A 24,577-nucleotide genomic window follows, 5' to 3' on the forward strand; every position below is an offset into this window, starting at 1 on the left:
CAGTTATGATGTAGGTAGAATTAGAATATATGTACTCAGAATAAGTTATGACTGTCATTAAAATTATGTATTCACATTTTTTTAATGACAGGAATAATAAGGAAAAGACACACTCAGTTTTAAATATAGTTGGCTCCAGAAAAATCCCCCTCATCCCAAGCCAGGTAAGAGAGGTACCTGACATGATTTGCCCATTTTTTCAAATGAAGATGGAAGGAGCATGGAGGGAGTTCCCAGCCGTGATTGCCCTGGGGTGCCCTGCGCCCCTCCCCACCCACTGGAACAGTGGCTGGAAGGTAAATCCTCAGAGGATAGAGGCTTCGTCCCTGTTCTTAACTGTGACCTGTGCCTGCAAAGATGCCTGGCCCCTGGAGCATGCCATCATCCTGAGATGAAGGAGGAATGCACAGAAGAACGTGTCATATCTGGGACAGGTGCAGGGCCCAGAAATCTGGGCCTGACAAGACCAGGACAGTGCAGGACCTGCCTGGGCCAGGAGAGTAGACAGGGACATCCAGGCTGTATGGGGAGGCCTGGCCTTCCCTCTACTCTGCCCTGTTCTAGCCTAGTTATCAAACCAGACCATCCCGGGGTCACTGGAGCCAATTACTTGCCCCCAAAAGCAGTCTCAGCCCCACCTCAGTCTCCCCAGCTTTTGACGGGGAATACCCGTGGCTCACGGTAGATAAGAACATTTAGGGGTGACATCAAACTGAAAGGTGTTCAGTCAGCTCTTCTGCTTGCCTTCCAGCCCGTCTTCCTTCCTCCATCTTCTAGAAGAGTAAAGACCAGACCGGAGCTGCTGCCCACCTGGTCTATCTTGTCTATCTACCTGGTCATGCCGCTACCTGACACTGGCCCATGCTGACTCTGCTCCCATGTCTGGACCAAGCTGGACCGCGCCAGGCCAGGACCCAGAAAGGAAGCCATTCAAGGGGAGAGAGGCCAGGCTGCAGGCAGGGTGGGGAAGGAGCTCATAAATCAGATCCCACTCCCACCCAGTCACTAACAAGCGGGCTGCCTACCCGTTTACGTGGGGTCCCTGCCTCTGGGCTCCCACAGCGGCCTGGAACGGCCAGCTGGCCAAGGCCTCTAGAGTACCTTGGCCTCCACCCCCACCCGCGGCCCCCAGATAGATAGGGGTATTTTTTTTTCTTTTAGGAGAAGAGAAAAAAATAGACCTAAATGAAGAGAAACACCAACAAAGGAGGAGAGAGGAGGCCTGCAGAGTCACGTGGGGGCAGAGACCAATTGGGCCTCTGGTGGCCCCCCCCAGGGCGGGGAGGAGGAGGAGGACGAACGGACAGGGCCAGCTTGCCGCCCGCCCGCCGCCCGCAGTGGTGTGAAGGAGTTCCTGCGTGCCCACCGTCACCACTGCCTCACCTGGGCTTCCAGAGCCTCCCCCCGACCCTGGTGCCCACTGTCCACCCTCATCCGGCTTGAGAACTCTTCTTCCGCTCCGTAAGTGAGGGCCTGGGCCCAGGCCTCTAATGGCCAGCCTCCCTCCTCAGTGCCTCCCTGTGGCCCAGGCCAGCCACAACTTGCTCTGTGGAGTGACCAGTGCTCACTTCTCTGGGTGGGGAAGGGGCTAGAGGTCTCTCTAGACCTCCCCACCTCAGTAAGATACCCTCTCTTCTTCCCTGGGCCGCTGATGGGAGGAGCCAGGCCTATGGCGACAAGCGCTGTGGGGTCTGTGGGTGTCCCGCTATCTAGTGTTGACCGGGTGTTCACATCGTTGTGTTGGTGGGAGCCTAGCAGTCTGAGGGTCTTGTGAGGTCTCTGGGCCTGTCTTGGGTCTCTGGGTCTCCTGTCTGGGCGTCTGTGTGGTCTCTATGGAGGTCTCTGAGCCTCTGTGTATGTGTGAGTCTGTCTCCAGTGTTTATTTGTCAGTCCAGGTTCTGCGGCTGGCACAGGGTCTGCTTTGCTTTCCTGGGTAGGTGGGTAACAGGCTGTGAGTTCCTACATGGGGCAGGGGCAGGGTGGGTGCAGTGAGCCACCGGCTCCCAGCCTGAGGTAGTAGAGCCCAGGGGGAGGGGGGTTGAGATGGAGGCAGAAGGGGAGAGCTGGCTCAGAGCCCAGCCTCCCACCCCACCGGCCCCCAGCCCAGACTGCGCTATGCTGCTGGGCCTTCCTCAACAGCCCAGGTGGGCTCTACCCAACAGAGGCCCACTACCCCTGAGGAGCCCATCCCCCACTCCCCTCCACTCCCTGCAGCCTGGTGGGTGCTGCCGAGTTCCACTGCCAGAGGGCGGAGGGCTCCTCTCTGAGTGGAGGTTGTTCAGAGGCAGAAAAGCCCCCCCAAACCCCCACCTCCGGCCTCCAGGCCCGACACAGACTGCAGTTTCTCAGGGGCTCAAGGTGGGGATCTACCACTAACTCCTCTCTGGCTCTCTCTCCTCCCTCCGCACCAAGATATGTCCATGGAATCTGATGGAAACTACAGCACTCCATCTGGAGGGCCGGGCTTTCCTTATTACATACGGAGAAACTGAGGCTCAGATGAATGAAGTGACTTGCTGGCAAGCCGACCGCAGACTCTGCTCCTCACTCTGCGGGGTGAGCAAGGCGAGGGGTGGTCTGCATGGGCTTCAGGCCTAGGCTCTCAGGACCAGGGCGCCAGCTCCTGCAGGAACCTGAGGACGCTGTAGTGGCCCTGAAACTTTTTGGTCAGTAGCATCTCTGCCAATGCAAATTGCGGTCTTCCTCGCTTGAAGCTGCAGCTTTCTGGCCTCAGGGTCCCCAGCCTCAGACCCCAGGTGCCAGAGGGGCCAGGGGCAGGCTTCCTGCAGGCCTCTTTCTCCCTCCTGCTTCAGTTTCTTCACCTGATAACGGGAGTGGCCCCGTGGAGTTCCCCAACCCTGAGCAACTGCTCTGCCCATCCCGGCCAGGGCTCCCTTTGTCCCCCAGGCTTCCACCAGCTCTCTTCCTCCGCCCTCTGCCTGGACTAGAGCTCCGAGGGGTGTGGGGGTGCCTTTCGCCCACCTCCAGCTCCGCTCTCCCAGCCCCCGCGCCCTTGGAGGCTCTGAGTGCTCACCAGACCTTGGAATCTCGCAGAGGTGCATTCCCAAGATTCCCATTTCCTGCCGGCAAACTGAGGTTCACAGAGAAGGGGATTGCCCCAGGTCTCCCGCTGGGCGTTGTAGAGAGACACCGCCATGCCGGGCTTGTGCTTCGCCAGCTACATTTTGGTTCATCCTTACAACCACCCTCCAGGAAGACCCGTCATCATCCCACTTCACAGATGAGGAAACTGAGGACTGAAGAAGGTTACTTACCGCCCAAGTGAGGAAATGTGGCAGGGCAAACACCAGAAGGTTTCTAGCCTTGAACTAATGCCTTGGCCACAGGCCCCCACGCTCGCCCTTACCCACTTCCAAGCTGCAGAACCACCAGCGTCCCCAGCTTGGCCCTGGCCACGACTAAGCTGGACTTGCAAACAGGAGCTCGCCTCCTCCCACCGCCAGAGGCACCTCAGCGCTCGACACCTGTCTGGATTCTGGGGCGCTGGAACTCCGCCGTTCTCTCGTACCTCGCGAGCTTCTGGGGGCCTGGCTGGGGATGGGGGGCCCGAGAGGATGAGGGTGAAGCCACAAGCAAGCTGGGGGGAGGGCAGGGCGCAGGCCGGGCTGGGGGGAGGACGCGCGCCGGGCCTCCGCCCCCGGATACCGCACGAGCCCATATAGAGCGCCCGGCCCCTGGCCCAGCGCGGCGGGTTCGCGCAGCGCGCAGTGGCGGCAGAGGGGCCCGGGTCTCAGGTGCGCCTCGAGCGGCCCCGGAGGCGGCGGGGGCGGGGAGGCGGTGGGGGGAGCGCCGAGGCCCAGCGCAGCCAGCCCCGCGCCCCCGCCTCCCCGCCCCCGGCCCGAGCGGCCGTCATCGCGGGCGGGCGGCGCTGCGCCCGGGTGCGGCTCATCGCCGGCGGCGGCGCGGCCGGGAGGTGCGGGTCTCCGCGCGGGCTGGACGCGGAGCGCTGCTCGCAGGAGCCGCGAGGTGGGCGCTGGCCGCCGTCGCGCTCCCTCTTTGGGACTCTGACTCTCCGCCCGAGGTCGCCCCCATCTCCGGCCCGGCCTCCCGGAGCCTACGGGACCTCCGCCCGAGGTCTCCGCGCCCGGCGCCGGCGGTCTCCGCCGCGCCCTCTTCGCCGTCTCTCCGTCCGACGACTCGGTCTCGGCCGCGCAAGCCGCGCCTCTGGTTGCCGTCGCTGCCACGGGCTTTGTCTCCCCTGGCCCGCAGTCCCGGGCAGCTCAGCGCTTTCGGGCTCTCGGTCCCTGGCGCCGTGGTTTTCCGCACCTCTGGACGCGGGCCCCTGGCGGTCCGACTCTGCGGGGCCACGCCTCGGAGCTCGGCTCCGGGTTCCGGCGCGTCTCCAAGTCCCCGACCCTCTTGCTGGGCGCCTCCGTCTCCCCAGGTTTTCTCTCCGCGTCTCTGTCACTCTCTCTGCCCCGTCTCCCCGGTGTCTCTTGTCTCTCGGTCTGTCTCTTGTCTATCACTGTCTCTCCGACTGTGCATGTGTTTCTCCCGGGTTGTCTCTGGGCCTCTCTCTCTCGGTGTCTGTGATTCGGTCTCTTTCGTTATCCATCCATCCATCCTTCCATCCATCTATCATCTCTCTATCTATCTCGTCTCCCTAGGCTTTTTTTCCTGACTCGGCATCGGTGTGTCCCCGTCGCCCGGGTTCTCTCTACGTGAGCAGCGTCGGTCGGGGTATCGCGCTCGTTCCGGCGGGTCTCTCTGTCTCTCCCAGACTGTCTCTGCCTCCTTCGTCTCTGTCGGGTTCCCAGCACACCCGGCCCGCTCGCCCCACTCTGCCCGGGCTCCCTGGCTCCTGTTTCACCCGCGCCGGAGCTTGTCTCCTTTTCTCAGAATCGGGGTTTTGTTCTCAGACAAACGAATCCGGATCGAAGCGCATCGAATCCGAGGGTCCGGGATCGGGCGCGGCAGCGGCGGCGCGGGAGGAGCCGCGCGGAGGGAGCGCGGGACCCATACTCGGGCTGGGCCCATGCTGCGCGGCCACCTGAGCGCTGCAGTGGGTCCTGCCGCCGCCCCCTTCACCTGGACGCGGCCAGGAGTACCGCAGCGGGCGCTGTGGGTGCGGCCGCCGCGGGGTGCGAGATCCGCCTGGCCCGACCAGCCGCAGCCCCTCGCCGTCGGCCCGTGGTGACCCTCTCCTCTCTCCTCAGGCGGACGCCGCGGGCATGGACTATTCGTACGACGAGGACCTGGATGAGCTGTGCCCAGTGTGTGGGGACAAGGTGTCCGGATACCACTACGGGCTGCTCACGTGCGAGAGCTGCAAGGTGAGCGCGTGAGCGGTGAGTCTGCAGGCGGGCGGCAAGGGTGTGTAGGGCGCGGCGGAGGCCGGCGCGCGCTCTGGGCAGAGGGTCCATCGCTCCCACGCTGACTCCCCTCTCTTTCAGGGCTTCTTCAAGCGCACTGTGCAGAACAACAAGCACTACACGTGCACCGAGAGCCAGAGCTGCAAGATCGACAAGACGCAGCGCAAGCGCTGTCCCTTCTGCCGCTTCCAGAAGTGCCTGACGGTGGGGATGCGCCTGGAAGGTGCGCGCCCCGCGGGACTTCGACCCCTGACTTCTGACCGCCCGAGGGAGCAGAGGGTGGGGCTGGGAAAGGTAGCTGAAGAGAGGACATCACTAGCCTTCTCGAAGTTTTAGGGGCCAGGCGATTGGCCCCTAGCCTGACTTAGGGCCTGGTCTCTTCAAGGGAGTGAGGGGACAGGCGGGGGTTGGGCTTAAGTCCTGGGGGAGGGAGTTCATGCAGAACCAGCCAGGGTTGCGTTAAACTCAACTCCAGGGAGATGCCCTTTCGGCAGCCCAGGGTCCCCAACGTAGACAGAGCCCCAGCAGTGCTTCTCCCCCTGAAGAAGCTCCAGCCCCCACCCCAGCTAGAGTCAAGGCTTTCAATGCCCTTGTCAGGTTCGAGTCCCAGTGACACCACTTACAGGCACTGGGTTAAATTCCTTAACTTCTATGATCTACAGATTCCCCAACTTTAAAATGGGATTAATAGTAGTGCCTCCCTCCCTCCCTGAGTTAGTGTGAGGTTTGAGAGAAGTTTTGGAAAGTCTAAGGTGCCTGGTACACAGTAAACACTCACAGGTTAGCTATTATTACTATTGTTATTTTATTCTTATGCCTTTTCCTTTTATTTATCCACCACCACCCAGGGATCACTGGGTTTTTTCACTCCAGCAGGTGAGATTCCTTCCTACCTTGTTCCTAGCCAGCCCTGAGAGGGCTGAGGAGTAGGTAACAATTTCCCCAGAGGACTCAGGACTCTTCTGCCCCCACCCCTACCCCCATTGCAGTCCAGAGAGGAAAAAAGATGTCCCAGAAGGAGAGACCCAAGGGTGGACACGAGTAGCTTCCACCCCATGGCCCTAGCTGGGCTATTCGCCCAGCCAGCAGCTGTTGGCTGAAGTTTCTGAACAAGGAGAAGCCCCCACCCCCAGAGGCTCTGAGAGCTGCAGACCACATGTTCTACAGCTCCTAGCTTCGGGGGGCGGCGGGGGGGGGGGAATACCCTGCCCTGTCCCAAGAGCCTACATCCCTAGCTCCAAGTCCTGAGGGGCCAGAATAGCTGGTTGTTGCTGGCAGCCAAAGCCCACAGGGCAGCCTGCCTGAAAGTATGGCAGGAAGACGTATGTCTGGGAGGTTCCATCCCTGCTGAGCACTGCCCTCTGTCTCCTGATCTCTTCCTTCTCCTAGAGCCTGGGCTGGGGTCCTGTCTAAGCAGGGGCGGGGGCCACACTCCAGCTGCAGAGATGCACCTGTTGAGTCTGGCTGGTGACACATTCTTGGCTAGACAGAGGAACATCTGGTTAGCAAGAGAGGTCCCTGCCTCCATCACAGAGCCAGCAACCCCTAAACCCGCCTTCACATTCAAAGTCAGTAGGGGAAGCCCAAGTCATCTTGCCACTGGGGTTCAAAGAGTCTGGGATTTAGTCCGTACTGGGCATCCAGCTGTGAGGAAGACTCACAGGGTCCCCTTCCTATCACTGTCTCCCTGTCAGGCCCAGCACTGGGCATCTGAACCAAGAGACTAAGAGCTGAGTCCCCAGGACCTCCCAGTGTAGGGCATATGGCATGGTACACTCAGCATGATAAGAGTGGGCCAGGGGTGGGACTGTGGGGCCAAGGACAGGAGAGTCTGCCTGGGCAAATCTAGGAACACTTCTTGGAGGTGGTGACATTGAGGTTGGGTGTTTGGCAAGCACAAGAGAAAGAAAAGGCTTTGAGGAAGAAGGACTATTAAAGATGGGGAGCGGGGTGGAGGCTGAGGGAAAAGTGTCAAGCCGAGCAGCAGTGTCTGCTGAGGTGAGTAAGGTGAAGTGGAAGGGACACTTGATCCCCTGAGGGATAACTTGGAAAATTGAGCAGGACCTTGAATGCCAGGCTAAGATGATTGTCTTCCCCTGTGGAAGTCATGAAAGGCTGTTGGGCAGGGGAAGGACACAGTTAGCTCAGGGTAGAGCAGCATAGAAGGTGGCGTGGAGGGGGGAGCCTGACCCTCTGCCCCTGCCCACAGCCGTGCGCGCTGACCGTATGCGGGGCGGCCGGAACAAGTTTGGGCCCATGTACAAGCGGGACCGGGCCCTGAAGCAGCAGAAGAAGGCACAGATTCGGGCCAATGGCTTCAAGCTGGAGACAGGCCCCCCAATGGGGGTGCCTCCGCCACCCCCTCCCCCACCGGACTACATGCTGAACCCCAGCCTGCACGCGCCTGAGCCTAAGGGCCTGGCCTCTGGTCCACCCACTGGGCCACTGGGCGACTTTGGAGCCTCAGCACTGCCCATGGCCATGCCCAGCACCCATGGGCCACTGGCCGGCTACCTCTACCCTGCCTTCCCTGGCCGTGCCATTAAGTCTGAGTATCCAGAACCCTATGCCAGTCCCCCGCAGCCTGGGCCGCCCTATGGCTACCCAGAGCCCTTCTCTGGAGGGCCCAGTGTGCCCGAGCTCATCCTACAGCTGCTGCAGCTGGAGCCCGATGAGGACCAGGTGCGGGCACGCATCGTAGGCTGCCTGCAGGAACCTGCCAAAGGCCGCCCTGACCAGCCAGCACCCTTCGGCCTCCTGTGCAGGATGGCTGACCAGACCTTCATCTCCATCGTGGACTGGGCTCGCAGATGTATGGTGTTCAAGGAGCTGGAGGTGAGTGCCTCCTCCGCCACTGGCCCTGGCTCTGGTGTGGCCTCCAGGCTGCCTGGACCTCTGTCCTGGTGGCCCCCTGAGTGGTCCATCCTGCCCACTGGTTTTGGGCAGTGTTAGGACATGGAGGTTCCCCTGGGGACATTAAGGAGCATTTCTGGTCTACCACATCCTCCTGAGTGTCCCTCACCCCTGCTCACTCCCTCCCCTCCCTGGCCTTGTTTTCTAAGTCTCTGTCTCTCACAGTCTCTGTCTCATGCTAATGTCCCCCTGCACCCCCAGGCCTGTGGTCTCTCTGCTCCTCTGTGTTTTTCCAGCCTCTTCAGTCTGAGGCTGTTTTTCTCCCAGTCTGGGTTTTCTGGAGGCATTTTCTGCTTTCTCTGAGGCCTTGGACTCCCTCAAAAGACTAACTGGGTCTTCTTATGTCCCTCAGGCCAATGCCAGGAGGGGGTCCAGCCCATCCTGTCATCCCATTCAGGGAGGCTACCAATCCCCACCAGTTGCATATGCCATGGATGGGCTCTTAGTGTCTGAGTTTTGGATACCTGTGGGCCCTCCTCCACCCTAAATAAGATGAAAGGTCTCATTGCCCCTGTACCTCTCACTTACGACGGTTGGTTCTGTGTTTCTGTGTGTCTGTGTGTTTGTATGCCTGCAGAAGGAACTGGGTGGGGGATCCCAGGGCCTGTCAGTGATCTTGCCAGATGAAGCAGCTTTCTTTTACCTCAAGGGCTTCTTTCCCCCAGGTGTTAAGGTACCTAAGCTAAAGTAAACAGAAAAGCCGCAGGAAAACTGAGGCCAGGTATAGGGAAGAACTTCCCAGTCATTTTGCCTAGGGATGTGAATGGCCTGAGGCTTGGGAGTTGCCCCTCCAATGGCCTGGCTCCATCTGAGGTCTCCCCAGAGACCCTGAAACCCTGGCCAAGGTCCCTTTCTCCCTGGTCGTCAGCCCCCTAGCTGTTCTGAGGTCGGTCGTAAACCGCAGAGCCTTTGCCCTCCCTGCGGGGCCACTGCAGCCTTGAGCAGCATTGTCAGTGCTGACGCCACTCGGGCCTGGGCTTCCTCCAGGAGATGTGGCCGGATGGGCTGGGGGCACTGCCTGCCCTGGCTGGCAAGGAATGGGAATAAGGTGGGGCATGGGGACTCAGAGCCTCTGGGGCATCCTGGCGTTAGGGGCCTAGGGGGATCTGGGAGTCAAGAATTTGTGGTGGTGATTCCTGCTTCTACTGTGGAGGGCCTGTCATGGCCAAGGTCTGGGACATTCAGTGGGTCTACCATGGGATGGGCTGTCTACCAGTCCCCTCTACTGGCCCTCTCTGGGCTGACCTTATGCAGGGATACTCCCACCTGCTTTCTGCTCCTGGCTGGAGGCCCTGGGAGATGAGGACCTAGGACTCGGATTGGTTTCTGGCTTCCCTTGCAGGCTTCCCATAAGCCCCTGTGCAGAGGGAGGAGCAGCAGAGCATTCCCAGCCTGGATCCAGGGGCAGGGCACTTCCTCTGGCCGCTTTCCTACTCTCCCGGGGCTTCACGCAGGATGGGAAGGGCCTTTGTCCCAGCTTTGCTGAGTGTTTTTTCCTGCTCTGGCTTCTCTATGGCCCAAATCTTCCTGCTTCCCCTTCCCAGAATCTCTGTATTGAGCCCAGGAATATGGCCCACAGTCACCACCTCTGTAAAGGAGCCTTGCAGATAAGCACTAGCCCAGCCCTTGGAGAACCTCTAGTTTGCCACATCAAGTTCTTTCCCACTGCTCCAGTGGGCCCTGGGTGGTGTTTGTTTGCGGAACCCAGGGGTGAGTGGGCAGAAAAGCAGAAGGGTGCTGAATGGCCCTAGTATCCCTTTGATTCACCATTCAACACATCTCAGCAGACAAAAGAGGGACTCTGGAACGGAGCCATCCAGGGATGGCTTTGGGGGCATCATGGATGTTGGGGACATTGAAATGAATTGAACCCAGAAAGTTGCCAGGCTAGAGGAAGAGACAGAAGTGCACATAGATAATGCCAATACAGGGTGCCCAGAATGCCCAGGGCTCTGAGAGTGATGGGAAGGGACTGAGAAGTCTAGTGAGAGAGAAGATGGCTACATCTGAGGAAGTCAGGTTTCCAGAAAGAAGTCAGAGAATGCTAAGGACATTCAAGAAATGGGAATAGCCCAGGGGAAAGTCCATAAAAGTGTGAGGACATCCGGGCATTCCAGGTGACCCCATGAAGTGGGCTGGCAGCATCGGCAGAGCCCGACCCAGGAGTGGGCCCTTGGGCAGCAGATGATGGACAGCCAGGACTGGCTGGGGCCCCACATCCAGGGAGGGGCTCCTAGCCAGAGCCAAGGCTCCATGCAGATGACCAATCAGCTTCTCAGGGGAAAGCCTGGGGTCTTAACTGAACCATCAGGGATGCTGGGGGCCCAGGTATGTACGATCCCAGGTGCCCTCTAGAACTTTCCCTTCTCTGTCCCCTTTCCCACTTGATTGGCTGTCCCTCTGTCTCCATTTTCCCAACCTGCCCAAGCATAGCATGTTGGAGCTGACAGTGGCACAGAAGTGAAGACCAGAGACCCAGGCTCAGGGGGCTTACTACCAAGCTGTGCAGTTCTGCTTCTCTGGGCCTCAGTTTCCTCATTTATAAAGGAGAGGGATGTGGGTAATAGCTACCCGGGAGGGTGGTTATAGGGGTTTAGTGAGGCCGGGTAGGTGAAGACCTCAACACAAGGCCTGGCACTCAGGAAACCCAGTGGTTGGGCTCCCCAGCGCCCTTCCTTTCTGCTCTCTGCACTGTGCCATTGATGGCCCACTTGCAGGTGGTCTCCAGGCCTGGCCAGGAGGAGCAGAGTAAGAGATGCTGAATGCACGCTCCTCTGAGCACTGTCTTTACAGACTTGCTCAGGGCTTGTAAAGCAGCTTCTTACCTGCAAGGCAGCAGGGACTCACCCTTCCCCGCTGTGCAGTGGGGGCAGGTCCGGAGCCAGACAGTCAGCCCTGGACAGTTATGGTGACGGATAGGCTGCGAGGGTGCAAGACAGGAACCGGGGAGAGGGAGGGGAGCCACGATGCCTAATGACCCATCTTGACACCAGTTCACCCTTGACGTCCAGCTCCGAGGCCCCCATTGGCAACAGATTTAATTGCCCAGATATATGGTTTCATTTAAGCTGCAGTAACTCTTGTCAGTCCTCGGCTGACAAACGATGGCCCACCGACCACTCGGCCTAGAGCGCGCCAGGCCAGCCTGGGGCATGTCAGCCACCCGAGAATTACCGAGCCTGCTGGCCTTCGGCTGCCAGACCGATCAGACCCCAGGGGGCTCCAGAGGGAGGCCCGCTGGGGGAGAGGTCAGCCGGCACCCATAAATAGCCCTTCTCCAGAGCAGGCTGCAAGGTGTCAAGGCTCTGGGAAGATTTGTGGCTGCCCAGAGCAGGAGGGGTGGGTGGCTGGTGAGCCCAAGGATGGGCTAGGATGGTAAGGGACTCTGAGGCTGGGACTGCAAATGTCCTTGTCCCGAGGGCGGAAGGGAGGTTAGAGGGTAGGGGAAGAGGGACCTTGAGTTTAGGAAGAAACCTCTGGAAAGGGGACACCAGCCCTCCTTGACTGAGTGAGGCTCTTGGCCACCTGCTTTTTTATGGAGCTTCACTCAAGTTTTTATTTGTTTTTGGGGTACCAGGGGTTGAACTCAGAGGCACCCGACCACTGGGCCACATCCCCAGCCCTATTTTGTATTTTATTTAGAGACAGGATCTCACTGAGTTGCTTAGCACCTCGCTTTTGCTCAGGCTGGCTTTGAACTTGCGATCCCCCTGCCTCAGCCTCCTGAGCTGCCGGGATTACAGACTGTGCACCACCGCACCCGGCTAGTTTTCTTTTAAATACAGAGGTGTGTGTGCCCCTGTGCAGGTGTGGCTATGTGTGCTCATGTACAGGTGTACCTATGTTGTGTGCTCACATTGTGGGGAGCATTTGGGAGTTGGGTGTCTTTATGTGTCCATTGGTCCATCTGAGTGAAGAAGTGGAAGTCTGGCAGGAAAATGCTTGGCCGAGGGTAAGTGGGAGTCCAGCTTGAGTGGCATCCTTGGGGGAGTCGACAGCGGGTTCACACAACCCCTTGCGACCCATGCTGTGTTCATAGGTTTTTCTGTAGCTGAAGGGGGAAGATTATTTCTCCCATTTCATAAAGCAGTAAACGAGGGCTAGAAAGGACGCGTAGTGGGGCAGGGGCATGGAGTGTAGGCATCAGAGAGCTGATCTCTGCCGTCTCCCAGCTGGGCCCCTCGGCAGGGCTGCCCCCACCCTGGGGTCTGAGGTCTGGAGTCTGCTCCCGGATCTGGGCCAGCCAGGTCACTGTGACCCCTTTGCTTTCTCCCTGGAGCTTGGCCTGCTTATCTTCTAATTCCCCCCTTATCTCTTCTCTTCCACGCCCCCCCTTCATTCAATCTGGGCACAAGGGTGTCTGCTCTTAGGGACTCACAATGGGTGGGGGCAGAGCACAGCCCTGCATGGCCTCCATCTGGGTCACCCTCAGTGGGCTCAAGAGCTCCTTGCCTGACACCAGTGTGACCCCTGGGCAGACTTCTCCCACCTGGGCCTGAGGCAGAAGTTCCCAGAGCCCCTGAAGATGGACCCAGTAGGGCCGACTGGGCAGAGCCCCACTGCCCACGCGTCACCTCGGGCAAGCCTGCTTGTTTCTCTGCAACACGGGCAGGATGTCACTGGGGCAGGGCCGATTGATCCTGATGGTAAGTCCTCCCTCAGCTTCGCTTTCTTCTTGGAAACTGATGGCAAGGCTCCTACTCGGCTCCACAGGCCAGCCACTTCCAGAGGAGAGGGAAGGAGAAGTGTCCCCTGCCATCTAATGGCTGGTGGGGCCAATCCCAGGTCACCTAGGGCTCTGCTCTGATGGCGATGAAACTCTGAGAGGAAGGAGAGAGTGGGCGCTTGGCCCAGAGATGAGGTGAGGAAGGGAGGCGGTGGCTCAGAGCAGGACAGACCTGCACAGACCAGGTCCTTTCTTCTCTTCTCGCACTGGGGAGGGGGGTGTGAGAAGAGACCTTGTTTGTGTGTCCAGTTCCTCTCTTTCCTCTTGTTCTACCTTCTCCTTTCTCCCCCTGTTTGCCTGAGGACAGAGGCCTCAGGGATGGAGAGGAGGTGACAGAGGGAGGAGGGACTTCTACCCCAAGAAGAGAGAGTTGTTTGCCAGGGCTCCCTGGCTCCTTGGGGGAGGAGTGGGTGTCTGGCAGAGTTCTATCAGCTGCTCCTGAGGCCTCCTGGAGGGGCCCAGAGCTGAGCTGGACACCAGGCCTGCCTTCCCGTGCCTCATGGCATCAGGGAAGGCAGAGCATGAGCCGTAAGATGTTACACATTCTATGTCCAGAGGGTGGGAGGGCACTGAGGAGGGAGGAGGGATTGAGGAGGGGTTCATGGAGAAAGTAAGAAGTTGACAAGAGACCATGAACCCCTAGATGGCAAGGGAGCAGGGTCAGGTCTTGTCCCACTCCAGTAGTGAAGAGCATGAATCTGGAACCAGACAGAGCTGGGTGACCTTGGGCAAGTTACTGACCTTGGGCAAGTCACTGTGCTGTTTGGTCTCTCCATGAAGCTAGTAGCAACTGCACCAACTTCGCAGGGCCGTGGGACCCCAGCGCAGGGACTGGTAATCATCATGGCTTGTGTTCGCCATAGAGATGGTCCCAGGAGGGGGCTGTGGATACCGAGAGGGACCAAAGCCTGGGTTGTCCTCCTCAAGGAGGACTCAGTGCCGGTTGCCACCGAGGTGTTCAGAATCTTCTGTTCCTACTGCAGATGTTGCCGTCTGCCTGCCCTCTCCCCGATCTGTCCCCAGGCCTGGCCAACACGTTTCTCTTCTGGGCTTGAAAGCTCTGCAAAAGTCCCAGGAGAAGCCGCCCTCTGTGTCTTCCCCTTGGCTCTTTGAGAGCAGTTGTAGCTGCCAGAGTTGACAGCAGGCCATATGGGCACACTGTTCAGATGAGTGGTGTCTTCACAGAGCGCCTTCAGGGACGTTTGTCACTAACATCTACTGAGTGTTTAATACATGTCACACCAGCTTCTAAGTACCTTGACCACTTTACAGATTAGAAAAACAAGCGCATGCCTGTAATCCCAGAGGCTCAGGAGGCTGAGGCAGGAGGATCGAGAGTTCAAAGTCAGCCTCAGCAATTTATGGAGGCCCTAAGCAACTCAGAGAGACCCTGTCTCTAAATAAAATATAAAAAATGGGCTAGGGTGTGGTTCAATGGTTAAGTGCCCCTGGGTTCAATCCCTGGTCCCCAGAAAAACAAAAAAGAAAGAAAACCAAAGTACAGAAAGCTCCTGGAACTTGCATCAGGTCCTACCATGTGTGAGAGGCAGGGCTGGGGCCCGAAGCCTGGCACAACCAAGCCCCAAGCATTTCTGTTGGACCCTGTCATTGTTAGACCTTGGCCACACTTGATGCAGTAGAGGGAAGGGCAGGCAGGACACAGAGAGGTGGTCACTTTTTCGGGTCACACATCTAGATCATTCTCTGAACTGAGAGTTGGGGGAGAAGGGTGAGAGGAAGGTCCCTAACTAGTCCCCAGCAGGACCCCAGACACCCACGCGGCTCTTCCTTGCAGGTGGCTGACCAGATGACACTGCTGCAGAACTGCTGGAGTGAGCTGCTGGTGTTTGACCACATCTACCGCCAGGTCCAATACGGCAAGGAGGGCAGCATCCTGCTGGTCACCGGCCAGGAGGTGACGGACCCTGCTTTCAGAATTCTGAGCTCTGGACACCCTGAATTCCATCCCTTTCCCTCGTTTTGGGGGACATCCCCTGGCCAGGCCTCTCTGTGGCCAGCCCTGTCCCTAGCCTTGTAAGGAGTCAGCCTCTGGGAGCCCTGCTCTGGGGGACAAGATTAGAGGATGTGGGACGATCAGAGGAGGAAGGGACAGTGGCACTGGGTCTCTCAAGAATAAATTTTTGAAAAATCAGAATTGATTGAATAGTGAGAGGCGATGGGGGGTCTGTCTCCACTCCCACACAGGTGGGGGGACAGCAGGGCACGGGATGTGAGAGGGGGTCCAGAAGTGCTGTTGGGGGCCTGCAGGGTGGGAGGAGGTAAGAGATGAGGCTAGAGGGGTTGCTGGGAGCCAGCCATAAGAGGGCGAGACCTCGCAGACTCCGGATCCCAAATAAAGGAATGAGGGATGGAGTGAAGATGTGGGCCAGAGGCCGCAGGGAGCCCAGAGTCGGGCTCTGGCCGCTTAGAGCAGGGAGATGGGACAAGAGGGTGGAAAGTGGAGCTCGGAGGCTCCTGAAGACAGAGCTGGAGCCTCGGGAGGGGGGACACGCTGACCCCAGGAGGAAGGGGAGGGGGAAAAGGGTGGAGGAGGTGGGGGCAGCCATTTGGCTCAGAGTTGGGGGGGGGCTGAGGAGGAAGAGCCCAGGAGGAGAGGGGAAAGAGAGGGCAGGAGGAGAGGCGACAGGAGATTGATGCCCTGGGTCCAGCCGGGTGGTAGGAGGACTCCCCAGGTGGGGACATGGGCTGAGCAGTGGCCTAATGGGTAACACGGGTGGGGACAGAGACTGAGGTTCTGCTCCTCACCCCCTCCCCTCAGGACCTCTGTCCTCATCTTCACTTGTCACCCTGGTGTCTCAGGCCACTGGGGGGAGGGGACAGGGATGTCCTCCTAGGGGGTAACTTTGGAGCCCCTGTGAGTGCAGGTGGAGGGAGTTTGAGACGTGAGTGTGAGTATGTGGGCCAAAGTCTCTGTGGTCACAGGAGTGTCCTGCATGTGTGTGCACCCTCCTGTGTTTAATTGTGCAGATCCCATGCAGAAGCATGTGGGTGTCTGTTTCTGTCTCTTACCACGTGAGCGTGCTCAAACATGCAGCTGTGGGTTACTGTGAGTGCCCCTCCAAGGGCATATGTGAGTGTGTGTGCAAGTGAGTGTTGCCTCCACTTCATGAAGCTGGTGGCCGCCCTGTGAAGGTGTCTGCGTGTGACTGTGAGCTGAACTTGTGTGAGCAGGCGGGTGGACATGTGCAGGCAGAACTGCCCTTCCCTGTGACAGAAGCACGGAATCTGTTCGCACCACTGGGCCAAACAGCGGCTCTTTGTATGTGAAGGACCCTCTAGTTCCTCTGTGGCACCCACTTCCTGGTGTCTGCCCTGCTGCCATCAAAGGCATGCAGGCCATGGGTGCCCTGACTCCAGGCCCAGCAGGTTGAGGAGAATTGGGAAGGGTGGGTCCTTGACACTGGTGGGCCTGGGAGGGCTCCTGGCTTCCCAGGAGGCCTGCTTGACCCAGGCCCCACAACCGCCGTCCTGGGCCCATCCCCTCTGAAGGGCTCCTGACCTGCCCTCTCGACCCCCCCAGGTGGAGCTGACCACAGTGGCTGCCCAGGCGGGCTCCCTGCTCCATGGCCTGGTGCTGCGGGCGCAAGAGCTGGTGCTACAGCTGCATGCACTGCAGCTGGACCGCCAGGAGTTTGTGTGCCTCAAGTTCCTCATCCTCCTCAGCCTCGGTGAGTGGCAGGGTGCTTTGGCCGTGGAGGGCGGTGGTGGGGGGTGAGTGGGCAGAGCAACTCCAGGGGCCCCACTGTAGCCACAGAGGCCACCATTGGGTCTTGGGGTCCTATACTCAGTATAGGGCACCTGGCCAGTGGTTGGCGCTGGGAATGGGCACTGCCCTGCTGGACCTGTCTCTCTGTGAAAGTATCAAAGGTCAAGACAGTGTCCAATTCTTGCCCTTCATGGGACAAGGACCCTTCGTAGAATGTGGCGACTCCTGGCTGACCGCCCTTGGTGTGTGTCCATCCCCACCTGCAAACATGCTGTGGGAGTTCCGGCTCTCTACTCCCGGCTTCCATTCTGGGGCCTTAATTCCCTTGTCCACAGGGGCTCACATTCTGCCTCTGACTCTCTGGGGCCCAGACCCCCCTCCCACTCATTCCTTCATTCTACAAGCATTTGCTGAGCATCAGCCCTGCGCAAGGCCTAGGGTTAGGACATTGAGCCAAGAGGATCCCCAAGTCCCTGCTTAGCAGAACTGGCCTTCTCTAGGAAAGAGCCAAAAAGCTTCGTATGATCAGTGAAATGTGAAGCCAGACTCGACAAGCGCTCAGATGGTGAGGAAAGTGGGGAGCTGGTCGGTGGGGCAAGCCCAGCACACCAGCTCACCTCCGACCACAGCCCAGACTGGGCGGCTCCAGTCTCCAAGCTCCCTCTGGCCTCCCAGCTCCCAGCGAACCGTCACCAGTGCCTTCCCTGCAGCCAGTGACATGCGCATGGGGGTGTTCCTTGCCTCAGGAGCCCCCGAGTGGGAGAACCCTGCAGCCCTGCAGTTAGGGCAGGGACAGGGAGATGGGAGCAAGGGCTATGCCTGCAAGAGGGACATTTGAGCAGGGACTTGGGGGATGCTTTGGGTAGATGGATCTCATAGCAGAGGAGCTGACATGGGATGAGGGCCGACTGGGGAAGTTGGCCGTAGAGCCACAGGGTGTCTATAACATACCCGAGGGAGGGGGAGTGGGAGGTGCTGGAGAGCAGAGGAGAAGAAGGGAGTCGATTAGGAGGTGGGAAGGCGTGGGGGGCAGTGGGCCGGGTCTCCTGACCGGCCCTACAGGCTGGTGGCTGGTGGGTTTCTCTGAGAGGTTCCCTCTCAGGCAGCCAGCCAGGGCTCTGCAGGGTGGCTACAGGACAGTCATGCGGAAGGGCAGAAGCCTGAGCAGTCACAGCCACCTAGGAGCTGCATCGGGAAGTCCTTAGAGGAGCTTTAGGGGCCTAGCCAGGCTGGCTCCAGCTGGGGGGACACTCGGTCTTACCTCTGCCTCCAGGGGCATTCTCCTCACCACCTTGTCATTGAGAGCTGCTGTAGGGCTCTGAAAACTGGCACAGCATGGCTGGGGGTCCGTGTAATGTGGGCTGCGGACAGGCAGGAGTGCGGTGCGTAGGTGTGAGTTTGCACATGCAGACTGCACGCTCGGGTGTGTGGCTGGGTTTTCAGGTGTCGTGTGGCATGAGGAGCTGGTGTGAGATTGGGGAGTGAAGGGAGATTTGGAACACGAGGGACTCGGAGGGTACGTCATGCTTGGCACATAGGATTGTAGCTCAGAATCTTTGACGGTGTGGGTGATAGTTCTTGACCCGACTGCCATCAAGGGGCCATGGAGAGAGTTCTGGGGGAAGGCTAGAAGAGGGGGCTCTTGCACCAGTCTCCTTGGGACTCTATCTTTCCTTGAGTGTCCCCTAAAGAGCCCCCAACCCTGCTTCCCACCAAAGCCCTGGATGGCTGCCTGGCCCAGCACAGCTCTGGCCACCCCCGTGGTAAATCCAGGACTCCCCCTTCCATGGGGCGTAGGGAAGAGAGCCAGAGGTGTAGGGGTGTAGGGAAGAGAGCAAGGCAGAGCCCACCCCTCTGTTCTGGGGCCCAGGTAGGTGTGTGCCTAGAATTGGGAGTGCCGGGCACCTCCTCCATCCTGTCCTCCAGAGGCGGCTGAGGCCTGAGGGACTGGGCGAGACTGCAGGGCTCAGCAGGAGGCTGGAGGGGCGGGGACCTGTGAGCATGAGCATGCGTGTGTGGTGTGTGTCCGTGAGCAGTGGTGAGGGGAGGGTGGTAGGGATGGACCAGCTGGGTTTCACTCAGGTCCCTCCAGTTTTATGCCCTTGATCAAGTCATTCTCTGCTCTGAGCCTCTATTTCCCCATCTGTGAAATGCCCACCACGACTACCCTGTCTTGCTGCAGGAAGTAATGAGAGAATTTCTCAAGGTGCTCGGCACCGGGCCTGCCCCACAGAGGCATGGGCCGGTATTGTGTTTTATTTTTATTTTATTTTATGTTAATGGTACTAGGGGTTGAACCCAGGGGTGCTTTACAACTGAGCTTTGTCCCAAGTTCTTTTTATCTCTTATTTTGAGACAGGGTCTCACTAAATTGCTGAGGGTGGCCTCAAAACTTGTGCCTCAGCCTCCCGCAAGGCTGGGATGACAGGCGTGGCCACTGTGCGACTCGGATTGCTTTTATAATCCTCCCTCTCAGTTAATGAACAAATGAATGAAGCGGATGCCCAGGTCACAGGCTTCATCTTCATCTGAGTGTCTGGCTCAGGCCTTACTCTCTTTGGGCACAGAGACGAGGACCAGGCTTAGGAGCGGGCTGTGAGGGGGAAGGAGGTGGCTCTGGGACCTGGACCTGCAGGAGAGCAGTGGAGGAGACCACGGGGCCACGAGGCCTTTGGGGGCAGGTTCCAGGTGGAGAAAGAACTGGAGCTGCCCTGTAAGATGGGGGTTGGGCTGACTCCAGGGAGGGGGGACATCACTGAAGCCTTCTCAGGTGAGGCGTGTCTGAGACGGGGCCTTGCAGTAGGAGTAGGAGTGTGATGGGTGAAAGGAAGCAAGCAGGGCTGGAGGATCCCCCACCGAAGGAACAGCCCCCCCCCCCCCCCGAGAGTTACGAGGAATCCTGAAGGGACCCTGTGGCCTAGGGGACTGGGCAGGGGCGAAGAGGCTGTGGCAGAGGACAGGGGCTGAGCCCTGCAGGGCCTTGAGCATCAGGCCAGGTCCCTTGGGTTGGGTTGTACCTGGAACTAACAGGTTCAAACTTGCATTTCACCAAAGCCCTTCAACAGCGGCAGGGGAAAGGATGGCAGGTGGGCAGCCCAGATCCCTGCAAGAGGTGAGATCTGGGGCTGGGGCGACTTGGATCCCCGAGTCTGAAACAGAGGGCTCCGACCAGAGCTGGGCACAAGGGAGCCAGAGAGGGACTGTCGCTTTTCTGGAGGCTCCCAGCTGGCATGCAGGGTGTCACCCTCCGCAGCACCTCCCTGGGCTGGGTAGCCTGAACTCTTGTGAGGCCTGTCCCCCCCCCACCCACCCCACCGCCGGCCCTCAGCGCCTCCTTCTCGCCTGCCTCTGCAGAAGGGTGCCATTTGGCGTCTAAATAGCTGTCTCGGGCGGGCTCAGAGGCAGGTAAGGAGGTTTAATTAAAATTAGTGCCTCTCTCCTGGCAATCGCAGTGTTTATGAAGATGGGCCCGGCGGGCATTGTTCTGCCGAGGACTTAATCGAAGCTTAATGGATTGACCTAACATTCGATTTCCTGATTTCCATTGAGGCGGTGGCAGCAGCATTCCCTTAAGCGTTTGCAATTTACCCACTGCTCCGAGCCAACAAAAGGCGGCCTGAATAGCAGCCCCACTCGAGGGGCCATTGTGTGCGGGGGCGCCTGCCTGAGTCACCGCTATTGGGACAACATTCTTTATGCCTCACTGGAATGAAAGGATTATTCAAATATTCAATTAAACCGTGAAAAGGGGGCTTTTCTGAGCTCCTGGGGGCCCCAGAGCTCGCAGAGCTAGCAGGCTGCTCTCTGAGGTGGGGGTGCCATCTCCCAGCCCCCTCCCGCCTCCCACCTCCAGGACTGCTGGGAGCTGAGCAGGACAGGGATAGGGACACAGGTCTGTCTCCAGCCTGGTCACTTCCACTCTGTCAGGCTCAGGGCCCTGGGCCAGATACACAGGAGAGGTCTGGTCTTGGAGCTCCATGAGCAGAGATCAGTTTGCCCCCATTTTGCAGATGACAAGAAACTGAGGTTCAGAGAGGGGAAGTGACTTGTCCAAGGTCACCCAGCTGGCTGTAGGGCTAGGCTTTGAACCCCTGACACATTAAGGAGACATCTGCAGACTTGTTTGTCTCCTGCTTGTGTCTAAGGTTAGAAGGGTGAGAGCTCATCATGGGACGTTGATTCTGTCAGGTACCTTAGAGTCTTCACCACAAACTTTTTAGAAGCTGGGGACTCTGGGGAGCTGGAGAGGTGGGTGACTCTCCAAGTCCTCGAGCCCAGAGCAGCCTCTTTGGGGGAAACCTGGGACCCCGGACAGCAGGGCTTGGATGGAGTCCTAGTTGGATGGAACATGAGGTATGTCCAGTTCCCCAGGACCCAGTGTCCAGGCGGACCCAGCCCTCGCAGCAGGAGGCTTGGGCGTCAGAATCAGAGACCTGGGTTTTGATGCAGGCTCTGGTCTTGGGGTGCCCTTCCCTGAGAATTACCCAGGTTGGCGCAAGGTGTCAGGGCGCAAGGTGTTGGCTGGGTGCCCAGGACACTGGATCCAGACTCTTGGACTGTAGCCATTAAGGACGGTGCCCCCTATCCCTTGTAGCTGACCTTATGGGGATACGAGGTCTCAGCCTCCTGAGAGCCAAGAGACCAGAGAACTGCTGCAAGGGGCTGTCCCTGAAACTTGTCCTTGTTCTGCACCCACCCCCTGCAGTCCGCCCCGGCTTGGTGTTGCCGAGAACAGTAAATCCCTGTAAAGCCCAGGCCCTGGTTCTCTCAGGCCCCTCCCACCCCATCCCCACTGCAGCATGCTAGCCTGACCTCCCAGCCCCAGCTCTTTCGTCTGCTTTCACTGCTGTGTGGCTTTGAGCTGATCCCTATCCTTCTCTGAAATCCCAACCTACTACTGTGAATTAGCAGAAGACTGTGTCAGACTTGCCCAGCTGTAGGGATGGTGGGAGTGAAGGCAGATGGGGACAGGACTGGGATTGAAAGAGGTTAGGACAGGGATGAAACTAATGCACCTGCTTCCAGGAGGCCAGCTAAGTGGAGTGAATTCTCATGACATTTGGATGGGCCTGGAGCAGCCAGGTTAGGGTGCAGGCTATTCTGTACAGTTGGGCAGGTCATTCACTGCACAAGGGCACAGAGGCGGGGTAGGACTGGAGGTCTGAAATCTAGCTCCATCTCTATGGACAAGGGCCGACTTCTTTCTAATTGACACAAAGGTGACTTGTGGGCCAACAGTGGTCCTGGGAATGGAGGGAGAAAAGAACCCTGGCTTGCTTAGTGAGGGAAGGTGAGGGACAGGGTAGGGATGGAGGATGGTGGCCTGTCAGATCCTGCCATATGACCCAGGCCCAGCTCAGGTTTCCCTAAATCCAACTTTGGACAACATAGGCCTTGGCAAGCGCACCGGGGGCGGCCCAGGATCAGGGTTGCCAGGAGCGTCCAGCTCTCCTGGCGCGGCAGGTGTTGAAGGGATTAGAGGGCCCAGGGCTGCACATGCCACCTGGCTGGCCGCCCCCACAGCAGCAGGGCTGGGGTGATGGGCGGGGAAGTGGATGGAGGGTCATTTTCTGAGCCACTGGAAGCCACATCTCAGGGGAGGCCAGGTTAGGATTTGAGGACTGGGGACTGATTCCGGGGATTCCTGGTGACCTTGAACCCCTGGACAGGGCAAATTCAGCTGGAAATGCTACCCAGGAGTGGAGGGGCCTGTGAGCCATGCGAGGGACCTGGGCACAAGACACCTTCCCAGGCCTTCCTCACCCCTCTGCAAGGTGGGCACGGCTCCTGCAGAGAGGAGGAAGGCGTTTTAAGGGAGGGTCACTGCTCCAACATGGTGGCTCGGTCTGAACCCTCGTCTGCCTCACACCAGAGACATATGCCTGTGACTCAGGTGGAGGGATACACCAGTGAACCTCCCTGCATGCTGTCCCTCTCGCTCCAAGGGAAACAGCCTTCATGTCCAGGGCAGATCATGTTGTTCGTCCCCGTTCTTGTGTATTGTGGAAGGACACCAGGGCCTCGTGCGGGCTGGGCAGGTGCTCTCCCGCGGCGCCACGTCCCCAGCACCATCTTTGACTGATGTAAACGGCCTCACCCTCTGGACCCCCTGGACCTTCCCCTCCATTCCTTGTTTTCCTCTCCACGCTCTTAAAGATCGGTCCCTGGGCTCTGGGTTCTGTGTGCCCATACTACTCGCCTGTGAGGCTGGCATGCGGCATCCCGGCCACCTCCTGGCCACCATAAATACTGCTGTGGTGAACATCATGTCCCCAAGGCCCCGAGGAGACCTTCCTTGGGCTGCTGAGCCTCTTTCGTGGTCACAGGGTAAACCCACAGCATGCTGTGGTTCTCTGGAAGGGGCTTCCAGTTTTCATGCCTCACAGCTGTGAGATGGGTCCTTCCACTCACAGTGCTCCTCTCTGGTCACGGTGGCAGTGAGGTGACAGTGGTGAGTGGCAGTGTGGTGATGCTGATGGCAATGGCAAAGGGATGAAGGTGACATGATGATGTTAACCATGGGATGGTGCCAGTTATGGTAAGGGTATCGACCCTGGCCATGATAAGGAGGTCACCCAGTGACCTCTGTGCCAGTGACTGTTCTCCTAGGCATTTCCCCCAAGTCAACTGCTCAAATTCTCAAAGTCTTGCAGGTTCCATTGTCACCCTCATTTTATAGATGAGGAAATGGAGTGGTTTAAATAACACGCCCAGGGATGCCCAGGAGCCATGGGTGAAGGTCTTGGTGATGATCGACATCCATCCTGACCATCAGGGCAATGACAGAGGCAGCGATGTTGGTGACAGTGACTGTGGCTTGTTGATGGTGGCATCAGTCACACTGGTGACAAACACAGGGATGTAGTTTGGGTGATTGATGAGGATGGTGGTGTTGGTCAGCCACGTTGATGCGCATGACTTGGTGGGTCACAGGGAAGGTGTGTTGGTGCCAGTGATGTGTCTGCGGGGACAGCCGGAGGGTGACTGCGCTCCTCCCTTTGCAGATGTGAAGTTCCTGAACAACCACAGCCTGGTGAAGGACGCTCAGGAGAAGGCCAACGCTGCCCTGCTTGACTACACCCTGTGCCACTACCCACACTGCGGGGACAAGTTCCAGCAGTTGCTGCTGTGCCTGGTGGAGGTGCGGGCCCTGAGCATGCAGGCCAAGGAGTACCTGTACCATAAGCACCTGGGCAACGAGATGCCCCGCAACAACCTGCTCATCGAGATGCTGCAGGCCAAGCAGACTTGAGCCTGGGCGGGCCGGGGCAGGCGGGCCAGGAGGGCATGGCTACCCGCTGCCTCCGCAGGGCTTATTTGGTTAGGCCAACCCAGGAGCCCCATCCCGTAGGCCCCTGACCCTAAGCTCTGGAGCTGTGTGTTTGGGGTGGTGGGTAAGGACGGGCAGGGCCTGGCTGAGATGGGGTGGCCCTCACCAGCCACTGGCACTTGCCTGCCACTCAGAGTGCCCCAAGGAGGCGGCTGCTACCCACCCCGCCCTCCCCCTGCTCCCAGCTTCTGTCCTGGAGTCTGAAGTGCTGGCTGTCCAGGGAGGAGGTTCGGGATTCCCTGGTGGGCCTCGATGTCCCTCGGGTCAGAGGTCATTCTTTCCCCCTCTGCCAGAATCAGAGGCAGGGGGAAAGGCGAGCAGGCATCAACAGGGATGGCAGGTGGGGGGTCTCCAAAGCTACCCCATAGAGGGGATGTAAGTCCTCTGATTTGTAAACTAGGGATAATGGAGTTTGCTAAGTTGGGTAGAGGCTGCAGGCCCTAGAGGACACTGGGAGACTGGTTGGGACAAAAGACCTCTCCCCTACCCCTCTACCCATCTGGCTTCTGCAGGGGAGTCTCTGACCCATTATTGGAAAAGGATTTTGT

General features: G+C 58.8%; 1 protein-coding gene across 1 annotated transcript; it reads left to right on the top strand.

Moving 5' to 3' along the window:
- Positions 1–1,258: 1,258 nt before the first annotated feature.
- On the top strand, positions 1,259–23,951 carry NR5A1 (nuclear receptor subfamily 5 group A member 1; the record flags this gene model as incomplete). Its single annotated transcript, XM_081280589.1, has 7 exons — positions 1,259–1,461; positions 5,178–5,294; positions 5,415–5,556; positions 7,543–8,168; positions 14,768–14,887; positions 16,514–16,661; positions 23,704–23,951. The coding sequence occupies exons 2-7, from the start codon at positions 5,193–5,195 to the stop codon at positions 23,949–23,951; spliced, it is 1,386 nt and encodes a 461-aa protein (XP_081136715.1). The 5' UTR covers positions 1,259–1,461; positions 5,178–5,192.
- Positions 23,952–24,577: the final 626 nt, after the last annotated feature.

Source organism: Spermophilus citellus (assembly GCF_964194105.1).
Source record: "Spermophilus citellus genome assembly, chromosome: 2".
In the NCBI taxonomy this organism is placed as follows: domain Eukaryota; kingdom Metazoa; phylum Chordata; class Mammalia; order Rodentia; family Sciuridae; genus Spermophilus; species Spermophilus citellus.